The sequence below is a fragment of the Drosophila simulans genome, chromosome 3L (assembly GCF_016746395.2).
Source record: "Drosophila simulans strain w501 chromosome 3L, Prin_Dsim_3.1, whole genome shotgun sequence".
Lineage (NCBI taxonomy): Eukaryota > Metazoa > Arthropoda > Insecta > Diptera > Drosophilidae > Drosophila > Drosophila simulans.
Genome location: NC_052522.2, coordinates 14,450,813 through 14,462,900, shown reverse-complemented (window position 1 = coordinate 14,462,900; position 12,088 = coordinate 14,450,813). Strand labels below are relative to the sequence as shown.

Below are 12,088 nucleotides of genomic sequence, written 5' to 3'. Positions count from 1 at the left end.
TTAATTGCTTTAATAAAAGTGCAAGCAATTTCATTCACTTCATGATTTTTATGTATACGTATCTGGTATATATTAATTTAAAGCATTTAAAATAATATGTTTTCTTTTATTTCATATAATCCGGAAAAAATGTTTAATGAAAGCCAACGAAAAAGATTTGGCTTTGCATATGACAACAAATCACTTTTTTGTTTGGCTTTTGCTTTAAGACAGCTTATTCGTATATATTCATATATATTTGTTTTCACTTTGCTTTTTGCCTTCCTTTTTATTCGGCTTCCCGGTTTTCTGGTTCAGCGGGGAATTCCTAGTGTCAATTGTCTATGCACTTTATATTTCCTGTGGGATTTTTTATTTCATGCAAAACAAGCATAGATTATAAAACAGACGATGATAAGGCCCATTTAATTGGATGGGGAAAGCCGCGATGATCAAATTAAAACTTTCCCTTTTTCTTAGATCGTTCAAGCGACCAATCAGTATTAATTAGTTAAGTTTTTGGAACATTACTCATTCGGCAAGTAGATTGCATATATAGAAGAATTCTAAATATAGTCGACGCTTATATATACACTATGTAGAGAACGTGGAGCAATTTAAACGGCCTAGATTTCTTGGACAGCTGGCTGAATACGCTGTCGTTCTCCCCCTACGCACATAAATATGCTGAAAGCAATCACAATTTCTCAGCAGAGTGTAGAGAAATCTATTTTTCAATTATGTGAACAATGCGGTTCCGTTTTAATACCTCTTAGGCTTCCCCATATTTCCCTTCAATCCACCCCACAACATTATCAACTGCCTTAATTTTCGCTCAATCTGCATTACTCAGACATACACATTGCTTGTTTGGGTCTCTTGACCTTTTTTTTACTTAAATAAATAAAGTTTAATTTTCTCACGAATTTCTCGGGACTATCTCAAGCGTTGCTTGCTGATTGCTTCAATTTTCTGTTAAAATATTTGCTCTCGCTTTCATGTTTACTTGTCTGGCCGATTCTGACACTCTTGTGTAAACAAGCTAAAACTTTGAGCAAGGTTAGTGACAAATTAACATGGACAATTACGTAGATAATTGTGGGAAAAACAAGTGGTGTGCATATTAGTTTATTCGGGGTAATTTTATTATATATATATAAAATAATTATTGAACGTTGCGTTGAATTTGCATTAATTCAGTGAATTCAGTGAACAGATCACATTATTTTATCATTTTAAACCGTTTCCGTTGCTGTCAATTTTTTTGTATTTCACATTAGTAAGTCAGAAATTTCCGTATAGATTGAAAATACGATTGTGTAGTTGGCATATTCATAATTCTATGGTAATTAATTAGCCCCATAAGCCACAGAATTTATGTTACTTTATTTCCGCTTATAAAGCCTTAAAATTCCATCACTTCTAGTCCACAACACACACTCCTTTGATCACTTCTTTCAGATTCTTTTCAGCTCCGCTGAGCACTCACTGAAAACACCCAAAGTTTTTCCAATTAGTTTAATGCATCATTTTGTCATTTCGGCAGCCAGCCAAGGATGCTCCACATATTATATTCATAAATGCACAACGTATAACGTATATATTTTGTTTAGACAAGTGCAAGCCAAGATTCTAACCACTTCATGGCACTGCGAACGGAATGTCTTCACATGCATTTGTTATTTTTCGATGTTGTTCCCTTTGCCCTTTTTTATAAGCAAGAAATGCTGCAACCGAAATGCCAAAGAAATATTTAGCTGGCAAAGTTTATTTTACTCTTGGCTTTGTTTCTTTTCATGTTTTCCATTTTCTTCAGCTGGCTTTGGCTGTTTTGTGGCGTAGACAAAACGGCGGCGAGCACGTTTCCGGTTGCGAACGGCACCGGAATTATAACAAGTTGTAAATGAAAGGCAAAATTTGATTACAGCCGATGTCAGAAGTCAAAGTGAGAATTGCAGAACTAGTTAATTTGAATGGAAACCGAATGGGGGAGACCAGAATATAAACAAAATCCGATTCGGAGAACGTCAGTCAGTTACAAATATTAAATAAAATATGTTTACTTTATCAAAATATTTATATACCAGCAATTTTTACTAGAAGCACAACATTTTTGTTTTTCATATGACAAGTTTTAATTTTTTTTACATTAAAGTTGTATTTGTGGACAGTAAATTGATTCAAAACAATTTATATACTTTTTTTAGTAACTATTTTTTAAATTTGTATATTGATTTATTTTGCAGTGTCTTTCAAAAATTCAAAAGCCAATTAAAAAGCTTCATTTGAAATTGAACTCCATTGAAATGTATCTCCGTCGTATTTTATTCCCGATCGAACTTTATCTTTATCTGCATCTCTCCCCATCCAAACTGACTTTGAGCACGCGAACGTCACTTACGCTTACTCCCACTCGAAAAATGCGACGTAAACTGGATTTGTAGCGCGGCGCAGACTTTCTGAGGAATCCGGATCCGCAACCGTAACCGAAACCGAACCGCACGTGGCGACTGACAAGCGGCAACTGAACTCAACCGCAGCTGGAGAACCGTCGCCAAGGCAAAAGCACTCGGAGTGAGTATGAAAAAGCAGTGGAATGAGTGCGAATTGCCGATTACCGGCGAAAGAGCGGAGCAAAACAAAGCCACCGTTGAGTGAGTTTGCTTTGAGTGAGAGAGCAGAGAGCTGAGTCAACAGGTTGTTTTGCTGGTTGGTCACTTAACCTCGTTACTCTCTCTTGTATTCCTCTGTGGGTCACACGGGGCGTATGTGCAATATGGCTCAGTCGGTGCGTATGTGTGTGGCGTGTATGGCTCAAGTTTGCCGACAAATCGCCGACAAATTGTTTAGGAACATGGATGCTGGCTACGCACACGACTTGGATTACCAGTTGGGATTGTCTTTAACCCGGGCTGTGGCCTGTCACAGTGCGTATACGTGATTTTGTCTTGACTTTTCTGCGAACAATTTGTGCGGATGTTGGCATGCACGGCATGATCATAATTTTCTATTTTTATGGTCATCCTTGGTTTTTTCGTTTCACAGGGTTTAACATTTCGAACGCCTCAGAAACTTTCCCACAACTGAAAACTGAAGAAAGAGAGAATTTGTCATTTCACCATGCAAATTTAATTGAATCGATAAAAAATATAAAACATTTGCAGCCCTGACCACCTTGTTATTCCTTTTAAATGTGGGAGGTGGAATTGACAACGCATTAAATTAAGTCGGTACTCATCGAATTGGTGCGGTCTACAATCCAACTTAAAATGGTTACTGGTCTTCTGTAATGTTTTTATCAATAGAATCCGGAACATCTTGAGGATATTGCTGATTAAAATCAGACGCTACAAGACTAAGGTCATTCACAACTTCTGGCTTATCGCAAATCGGATCCAACTCGAGAAACGTCTTGGAGATCATGTTGGGATTTAGTTCAGCATTCAGGTCGTTGTTCTCGACTATTTTAATCAAAATATCCAAGAGCAATTCACAACACTTATTTTCGTAGCCCAAAACATTGGAAATGGCGTTATGGATTGTGTCCTTCATTTTTGTTAGCTCTTGATTCAAGTTGTCGATATCAAGCAGAGCTTTCTGGGAACTCGCCAAAGAAACAGCAATGCGACGTCCCAGATCCTCGTGCTCCAGGCGCATATTGATGGCATTTTCCCGAAGACATTCCAGCCAAATAGAACGCGTGGTCATCCCCCTCATGTTCATTGTGAGCGTATAAAATATATAGATTTTATTTGAATTTATTTTATGTGTGAATATCTGATTACTTTCAGGTCGTCAATAGTACTGGGAATCTATTTTGGGTCCATAGAAATGACACAGAGGCAACTGGGAATGAGTAGCCTGCTTGGGTGGCGCTACAATAAGATGACTGACAGCAATTATAATAATTATCAGAGTAAGCCGATTAGCTGGCTAATGAATTAAACATCATGGGAATTTTGCGACCCATCCTGAAGGCGACAAATCAATGTCACTTAAAACATATAATTATCATCATTAGCCGCCCAAAAGCATCGCACTCCTTATGAACCTAACTTTTATTACAGACTATTTTGCCAAGCTGATGGTGCTCGGTGTTGCATTCATAATTGATTGTCCTGTGGGCAAACGTGTCCTTTGCCTTTGCGTCCCTTCGCAAGATAAGCACTTAAGCTAAATGAAAGCAGATGGCTTAATTTTCATTTAAGTTGCTGACAAAGAGATTTCTAAGCTGCTCTGTCAATGCCTTCATCTTCGACCTTCCTGCATAATTTTTTATTTCGAATGTGCGAACGTAACTGAAAAAACGCTTGGTAATTGGTCAAAGCTCTTGATTCCGGTCAAAAGAAAAGGATTCCATTTTTAATGAGAAGCAAATATGTTCAGCCCTAATTGGATTAATGCGAAGTCCTGCGGGATCTAAACGGCTTGCGGTCTAGGTCAGAGTCAATGCAATAGGGGCAGTTTTTAAATGAAAATGTTCGCTATGTTAACAATTTAAAAGTTTTGTTGTGAATGGCTTAAAACTTTGTTAGAAAAGAAGAATAAAATATGTGGTATTTAAAAAGCCTATTTATACGTATATTATGTTACAATCGCATTCAAGAGATTTAACTACTAAAAGTTCAGCTTTTTAAATTCTAAGAGATTTACACATAGCATTTATATTTTTATAATTAAAAAGGCGCAAATTGTTTTGAACATTATTGTAAGCAAATGAAAAATCTTATTTAACCGGTACGATAATTAAATCATGCTCAAACAGAATTTGAACTGAAATCTCCATCATCGGTTTAACTTTTCTTCCGTTTCCTCCGACCGGAAAATGCTTTTCCTTAGCTGTCAACTGCTAAATGCCGAATTCTATCAATTCGTCATTCAATCATTGCACGAACGTTGCTAAGCCGACTATGCAAATTGAAGTCAAGAGGCATTAAGTCCAATCCCAAAACTAAAACGCTACTCCATGACACAATTGTCAGGGTTTTATCGGCTTATTTCTATGCATGAGTGCAGACACTCACAAGGACACGCTTATACCCACACAAATGCAGAACACTTTTTGAAAAGGAAAAAGCTTTGGCAATTTTCCGATTATTTTTTCTTCCATATCGAACTTATGTGAATGCATATAAAAGAACATCAATCTTTTTTGTTAGTCTAAATTATAAGAACTTTATTTCTGATGTGCATGGCAAATACTTTTCGATTTTAAAGTCTATTTTGTATTTTAGAGACTAATTAAAGACGTGTTGACTTTTGCTTATAGTAAAGTTCAAAATGCACGTTATTTATTTCGTTTATTTTTTATATTTGCCTTAAAAAAGAATTTATTTTTTTTTTTGTTCTTTTCTTTAAATGGAAGATTTAAAGTTCTTCGCTACAAACACCTTACATACATACAAACACTATAAAACTGAATATGTATGCAAAAATAATTGAAACCAGTTTGATTGATTGGCTGAAATATAGCAGTTAACTAAGGTTCTGCGCTTTGGATTACTTTGCATCCCCATTTGGGGCTTTCTAAAATTGATGTGCGGTTGGCAGGTGATTTATTGCGGCTTGAAAAGAAAAGGGCCTCTTTATTTCTCTGCCTGTGCTTGCTTATCATGTTTCGGCAAGGTTTTCATACTGCGACACATATTTTGTTGAAATCCAATGGTAATTCAATCAAGGCAACCTTTTTTCACAGAAACCAACATAATTGAGGAAAAATTCAATAAACTAGATGTTATAGGTCAGAGAGAGTCTGGTGAGTTGGGTCAATAGAAAGATGAAAGATCTTCTAGATATTGGTGGTATTGAAATAAAATCCATACAAATCAAAATAAGCTCAAGAAATGTATTTTAAACCTATAGCTGTAAACACCCAAATGAAAATTTCCAAATATTTTAATTAAATCTACTTATTTATTTTTAAATATTTAAATTCGTGTATATCTTAAATAGTTCTAGTTTATTAACAAACCTCTTTATTAACTCGTCATAATTTGATTGGCTCCACACACTTAATCTTCAACAAGATTGAACTCACCTGGAAAGTAAAACAAAATTCAGTGAAAAATATTTCAACATTTTGTATGTTTTAGATTTTGTAATTTTTTGTTCACTGAAGTTGAACATAATATAGGGAAATAATAAAAAAGAGCAAATCTGCCGAAGATATTTCACTTCACTGCCCATTTATAATCATTTTTGTGCGTACTGAAATGAAAGATGGCTGGGGTAATAAATTAAATAGCCTTCGTTATCTTTAAGCTTGCCTTGAGCTTTTTCTCATTATTGTTACTATTAACTATCAGTCGACTGACTTGTGCTACGCTTGCCAATTTCCCTGGCCGCTCGACTCAACTATGCCAACTACTTAAGAAAGTTTCAGGGGTTGCTACTTTTCCTCGAGCCATAACACCTATCATTTGCATCTGTCTTGACTTCGCGTAGGTACCACGATTTACCTTAGGTTTTCCGGGGACTTTTCCCGTCCAACTACCGCAAGTCAAACGCGAAAAGTTCGATTGCATTTTTGGTGGTGCCACCACCCGTCGCATGTGGCACGTTTCCGGTGCTCTGCCGTCACATGACGCATACGCCATGTTGACTAATTAAACTAATCTCCTCGCTCGATGGCTCGGCAAACACCTTGAGCTGAAATTATTTGAAATCCCCCAGCACTACACAAAATTGTACACATACATATATATTTTGCACTTTATTTCTGCGGTTTAACTTTTGCTGTGATTTCAGTTTCGGTTCCCTCATTTTTTCTGCTTTTCCGCTTAGCAATTTAATTTTTGTGCTTCCCTTTTTCTGAATTTTTTTTTGTGTTGGCCTTCCCGCCGTGTTTGCGTAGCTGAAATTGTTTTCCATTTCAGGTTTTTCCGTCCGCCCATGGGGACGGAAAAATAGGGAACTGGAAGCTGGGTGCTCGAGGGGTTGTCATGGATCCTGGTTGCTGGATGGCATGGTCGGGAGTCCCAGTTTCGACTCCCTGTTGGGTATACATTTCAAGTGGCTGTGCAGCCACAACCTGTGCGATGATAACGAGTAAATGCTGCTCAGGGCATTGCGAATTGCATTGGGTTTCCCACAAATTTATGCTGCTTCTTTCTGGGTTGTCCAAAAGTTGGAATGAGCTTGCTGACAGCAAATAAGGTATAGGTAATCCCGTGTAGCACACGACCCATTCTTTAACGATAAGGTTGCTTGGGATAAATTATTGTGCAGCTTATTTAAGTTGTTATATTTGTTATTTAAAGTACGGTAAATATTATTGAGGTAGAATAACATATCTGGAATGAAATGTTCAATAAACTATCTGAATAGATGTTGAATTTGTAGGAAATGTATGATTTCTCTTGAAAGTTTCGGATCCCTCCTCGTTGGTTAATATAAAAAGCATGCAAATCGATTGCTGCTCACTGCTCTTCATCAATAGCAACTAATAGTTCTCTCTGTGCCCAGTTAGTTGAACTTAGCAGACCAGTGGCAGAGGTTCGTGAACCGCAGTAAACGTGACGAAAATGAAACCAAAGGTGAGTTCTGTGCATCGACCATCCAAGATGTGTTCATTTAGCATTGCGAATGTCATGCACAGCTATCGATTGCATCACTACTTCCACTGCTATTAGCAATTGCGGCGATGAGGCACCAAGTAAACATTCCTGAATCTGGCAGTGCTTCTAGCACATCAAAAGAATCTTCGGAAACAGATCTGTGCGAGGACTACGATTATATTTCCAAGTGGAATGATAAGCAGTTAAAGATTAATGACCAATTAAGGGACTTTCAGTTGGTAATGGACTCGATAAAAACTTCTTTCAATAGAACCACATCTATAGAGAAATGCTGTTTCTATGAAAACAACTCAATGGTACTATTAATTGAAAATGTCAATGAAATTGATCCAGTTAACCAAATTCAATTCAGCAAAGATCTTTCAACGAATCTCAAAAATATAATTTCTAAAATCAAGAAAACAGTCGTGAAGGCCTTTAATAGTTGCTGTGAAAATTTGCGAGGTGTAATCGAAAAGGTAAAGGGAGAGGTAGAACAGAAAGTAAAGGATATAGAGCTAAAATATAAAGAGATGGACATCGAAAGTTCTAAAAGGAGTGACGGTATTCGGAAAAAGGTAAAACAACTGGAGGGCCGAATGGAAGCTGTGAAATCAAGTTTGGATAAACTTCAAAAGGAAATGGATAAAAATGATGGGAAAACCAATTGTGGTGAAGAATTAAAGGAACAACTTTCGGTTTTGGATAGTAACATTAGCACATACAAAAATGAGGCAGATAACGAATTCCACAAATTAAATAATCAACTCAAAGATATACAGGAAAAGCTATGGAATCAAGATAAAATATGTGATGCATTTAAAAAAACTTTAGAGGACGGTGCCGAAAGTATCAAAAATATAATCGACAAGTCCAAAAACAACTGCGGGAATATGAATAGTAGTCCAGATAAGCAAATTCAAAAGGAGGACTTAATTAATTTAAAAAAGAAAACCGAAAACCTTCAGAGGCTGGTTATAAACCTTACCAATAAAATGGGCAACTTTGACCATCAGGGATCGTCAACAAGTTTTAGTGTAACGTTAAATACCTGCATGACAAATAATGCAAAACTTCATATAATTCAATCTTTACTTCAGGAAATGATAAAACAACAAAATCAAAGATGTTCTAAGGCAACAAAAGAAATGACTATAAATGGTAGTCCACCAGGTAGTCTAAGCTGTTCCTCAGATGAACAGCTGAAGGAACGTTTGAAAACACTACAAAATGAATCTGCAATTCTGGACGACGAACTTAAAAAGTTCCCCAAGTGCTGCCAAAAAATTGATAAGCTTAACGTACAGGCGGAACAAATAACTAACGAACTTCAGATCATGAACAAAACATACAATAATCAAATTAAAGACAATACCAATAAATTTAATTCGTTAAAGGATGGCTTGGATGTAAATGTTAGAAGGATGGGCCAAATTAATTCTTCAAACGTTAATAATAGTGTTCAAAAGCAAGTAAAAGAACTTCAAAGTAAGGTATATAAAGCTGCCATAAATTTAGAGGCATTAAAAGAAACTCAAGATGATTTCATAAAGCTTATGGAGAGTACCAAACATCTAAAAGCTTCGCCCAATGAGATGGAGAAGCTAAGAAAAGATTTCGAAGAGTTCCGACTTAAAATTCTTAAACAGTTAGTCGATTATGATCAGAAAAAGATACAAGAACCATCAACTGATGCTAGACAGCGCGAGATACGAGTACAAAAAATCCACGATAATGTTCGCCAGGACATGGATAAATTGAATAATACTATTCAGCTCCAAGACAAACTAAAAATGAAGGCCCAAGATGAAATAAAAAAACAGAAAACGCCATCAAAGCTTATGCTCGATTGCGAAAGAAAGTGCAAGGAAATGGACCAATTCGATAAACTCCTAAATCTTATAAAAGAAGCAAAAAATCTGGTTAAAATGAAGGGTGAAAAAACTACGACGAAGCCAACTAAGAAATATATCCCAAAGAAGAAAAAAAAAAATAAACCCAAGCCGAAGCCAACACGAAAATGGTCTGGGGTCCTGGTTGGGGGCATCGATTTTGACCGCAATCGGGATGTACTTAATGGGAAGTATATTAAATAATGTTGTATTCGGAAAACAAAAAAGACAAATTAAACATATTTACTAAAACAGAGGTTTACCTTGTTTGACTTATTAAGAAAAATTTTCTCTCGTAGGAGCACAATAAGTTTCGCTTTAATGTTTTTAAGCATTTTTTGGAAATAAAAATGTTCCTTTTTTTGCGCATATTTAGATCTACTGTAGTCTATGTTTTTCGTAAATTCTGAAACTCCCCTCGCAGGGTAATAAGCACAGCACGCAAATCGATTGCTGGTCACTGCTCTTCACCAATTGTAACTAATAGTTCTCTCTGTGCCCAGTTAGTTGAACTTGGCAGACCGGCGACAGAGGTCCGTGGACCGCAGTAAACGTGACAAAAATGAAACCAAAGGTGAGTTCACTGGATCGACCATCGAAGATGTGTTCATTCAACAATGCGAATGTCATGCACAGGTATCGATTGCGTCACTGCTACTTGTGATATCTGCACTTACGTTGGCGACGAACACACATGACTACGGAAATATTTATAATCAAATAAGAGCACCACCGGTAAGGGAGCGGTGTGATGACTACAATGACATTTCAAAGTGGATAGCTGAGCAGGTGAAGCTTAGTGCCCAGTTGAGAAAATTTCAGAAAGATCAGGATGCTATACTGAGCTCTTTTGGCAAAACGCCTACTTTAATGACCTGTCGGTTCTACGAAGAAATCACCCTGAATCGAATAGTGGAGAAGGTCAATAGGATAAACGAAGTGAGTGGAAGTCAAGTTGAAAAGCTTAAAAGCAGCGGAGATCTGGAAAAAGATTTGGAAAATGTTTTACCCCAAATTAAAAAGGGCGTTTCTAAGGGCATCAAAAGTTGCTGTGAAAACTTCAACAAATTAATAGAAAATTATAAAAAGGATATAAATTTAAAAATCAAGAATCTGCCAAGTAAATTAAATGAGAAAGAATTTGGAAAATTAAATGAAAATGACTCTATTCAAAAGAATCTAGGGTACATAGAAAAACAACTTGAAGAAATAAGACCACTTTTGGAGAAGCTACAAAAATATTTTCGTGATAGTCAGGCGAATTCGAAATGTTGTGATGGTCTAACAGAATCATTTAAGGCTTTGGAAAATAAATTATCGTTAGCCAAAGGCAATGGATATAATCAGTCCCTAAAGATAGAAAATCAGCTAAAAGAACTAAAAGATAAAATACAGGAAAATGTGGATAAGACAAATGTTTTTAAGACAACTTTAAGTCACCGCTTTGAAAATATTAAAAATATTCTTAGTATCTGCAATCAAAGCTATGTACATAAATATGTTTCAATGGATACAACTATTTTGCTTGACTTGGAAAAAAATGCAGAAACCTTACAGAAACTCGCCGAAACGCTTTTCAAAAATGTAGGCGGCTTAGGCATCCATAAGCCCTCAATGAATTTAAATGTAACCCTTAACACATGCCAGGAAAATAATGAATTGCTAACCAATATCCAATCTAAAATGGGGTATTTGCTTGAGCAAAATTCCAAAGATTGTTTTGAGGGATCGCCCACAGACTCCGAAAATTCTAGGTCTTTGATTATTCAAAATTGTTCATCTAACGAAAAGCTACAGAACAGTATTGCTGAGCTGGAAAAGGAAATAGGAATCTTGCGTAAGAACCTAACAAGCTTCCCGAAATGCTGTCAAAAAATCGACGACCTTATCGTGCATATGGGAAAACTAGAAAATATGATGAAAAAAATGAACCAAACTTACAATGATCATCTAAACGCCAACTCAAATCAACTTAATTCTATAAAAGATGGCATGGATAAATCCTTAAGAAAGATAAGCCCAATCCATGATGACGGTGATAGTAAAAACCTTCAGGAGCTGGCAAGAAAGCTTAAAAAAGATCTTATAAAAGCTAGCTTGACCCTAAGCGTTCTAAAAGAACGACAAGATGACTTATTAAATGATAATAATAAAAATCAAAGTTCACTATACTCTCCTGATGAGATGGCTGGTTTGAAAAAGGATTTATATGAGTTTAGCCAGGACATCGATGGAAAGTTAAAGGACTTAGAATTAAAGATGCAAAGCAAAATGGACGCTGTTAAACATCTCGATACATTCAACAAAGAAACAAATCAGAATCTAGATAAAGTTAAAGCAAATACCCTTGAACACAAAGAACTAGATATGCGGATCAAGGATCAGACAGAGAATCAAATTAAGCAAACAAATGAAATGCTTAATTGCTCAAAAAAGTGTTCGAAAATTAACATGATGAACGATCTTATGGACCAAGTGGAAGACATGGAACGGATTGTTAAATAAAGATGATCCATGATGTATAAGACGCTATTGTTAAATTAAGCAATCCAAATAGCCAATTTTTTTCTTTTTTTTTACAATAATTATTTCAAAATTATATTGAATAAATTAAATTATTAAAAACTTACTACAAAAATAAAAAAAATTTTAATCAGGCGT

General features: G+C 36.0%; 4 protein-coding genes across 6 annotated transcripts in view; 2 read left to right on the top strand and 2 right to left on the bottom strand.

Moving 5' to 3' along the window:
- The window catches only part of LOC6738062 (venom dipeptidyl peptidase 4), a 71,309-nt gene that overhangs the window by 34,696 nt on the left and 24,525 nt on the right, over window positions 1-12,088 (bottom strand). Inside the window, exon 1 of one of the 3 annotated variants that reach the window (XM_016171493.3) lies at window positions 2,381-2,523. The exons of 1 other annotated variant lie outside the window; for it this stretch is intronic. The gene's annotated coding sequence lies outside the window, so the exon portion shown is untranslated. Of the gene's footprint in view, window positions 1-2,380; window positions 2,524-12,088 lie in introns of those variants that run through there. One more of the 3 variants, XM_016171492.3, reaches the window with a different exon arrangement.
- On the bottom strand, window positions 3,088-3,811 carry LOC27206296. Its single transcript, XM_016171491.3, has one exon. It carries the CDS (start codon window positions 3,700-3,702, stop codon window positions 3,253-3,255), a length of 450 nt encoding a protein of 149 aa, XP_016031886.1. The 5' UTR covers window positions 3,703-3,811; the 3' UTR covers window positions 3,088-3,252.
- LOC27208588 (uncharacterized protein MCAP_0864) lies at window positions 7,227-9,644 on the top strand. Its single transcript, XM_044922946.1, has one exon. The coding sequence runs from the start codon at window positions 7,622-7,624 to the stop codon at window positions 9,629-9,631; it is 2,010 nt and encodes a 669-aa protein (XP_044778881.1). The 5' UTR covers window positions 7,227-7,621; the 3' UTR covers window positions 9,632-9,644.
- Window positions 9,876-12,029, top strand: LOC27206226 (reticulocyte-binding protein PFD0110w). Its single transcript, XM_016169551.3, has 2 exons — window positions 9,876-10,001; window positions 10,064-12,029. The coding sequence occupies exons 1-2, from the start codon at window positions 9,990-9,992 to the stop codon at window positions 11,930-11,932; spliced, it is 1,881 nt and encodes a 626-aa protein (XP_016031884.1). The 5' UTR covers window positions 9,876-9,989; the 3' UTR covers window positions 11,933-12,029.

Coding starts and splice junctions, on each gene's coding strand:
- LOC27208588 (XM_044922946.1), top strand. CDS start 7,622: ATGAGGCACCAAGTAAACATTCCTGAATCTGGCAGTGCTTCTAGCACA.
- LOC27206296 (XM_016171491.3), bottom strand. CDS start 3,702: ATGAACATGAGGGGGATGACCACGCGTTCTATTTGGCTGGAATGTCTT.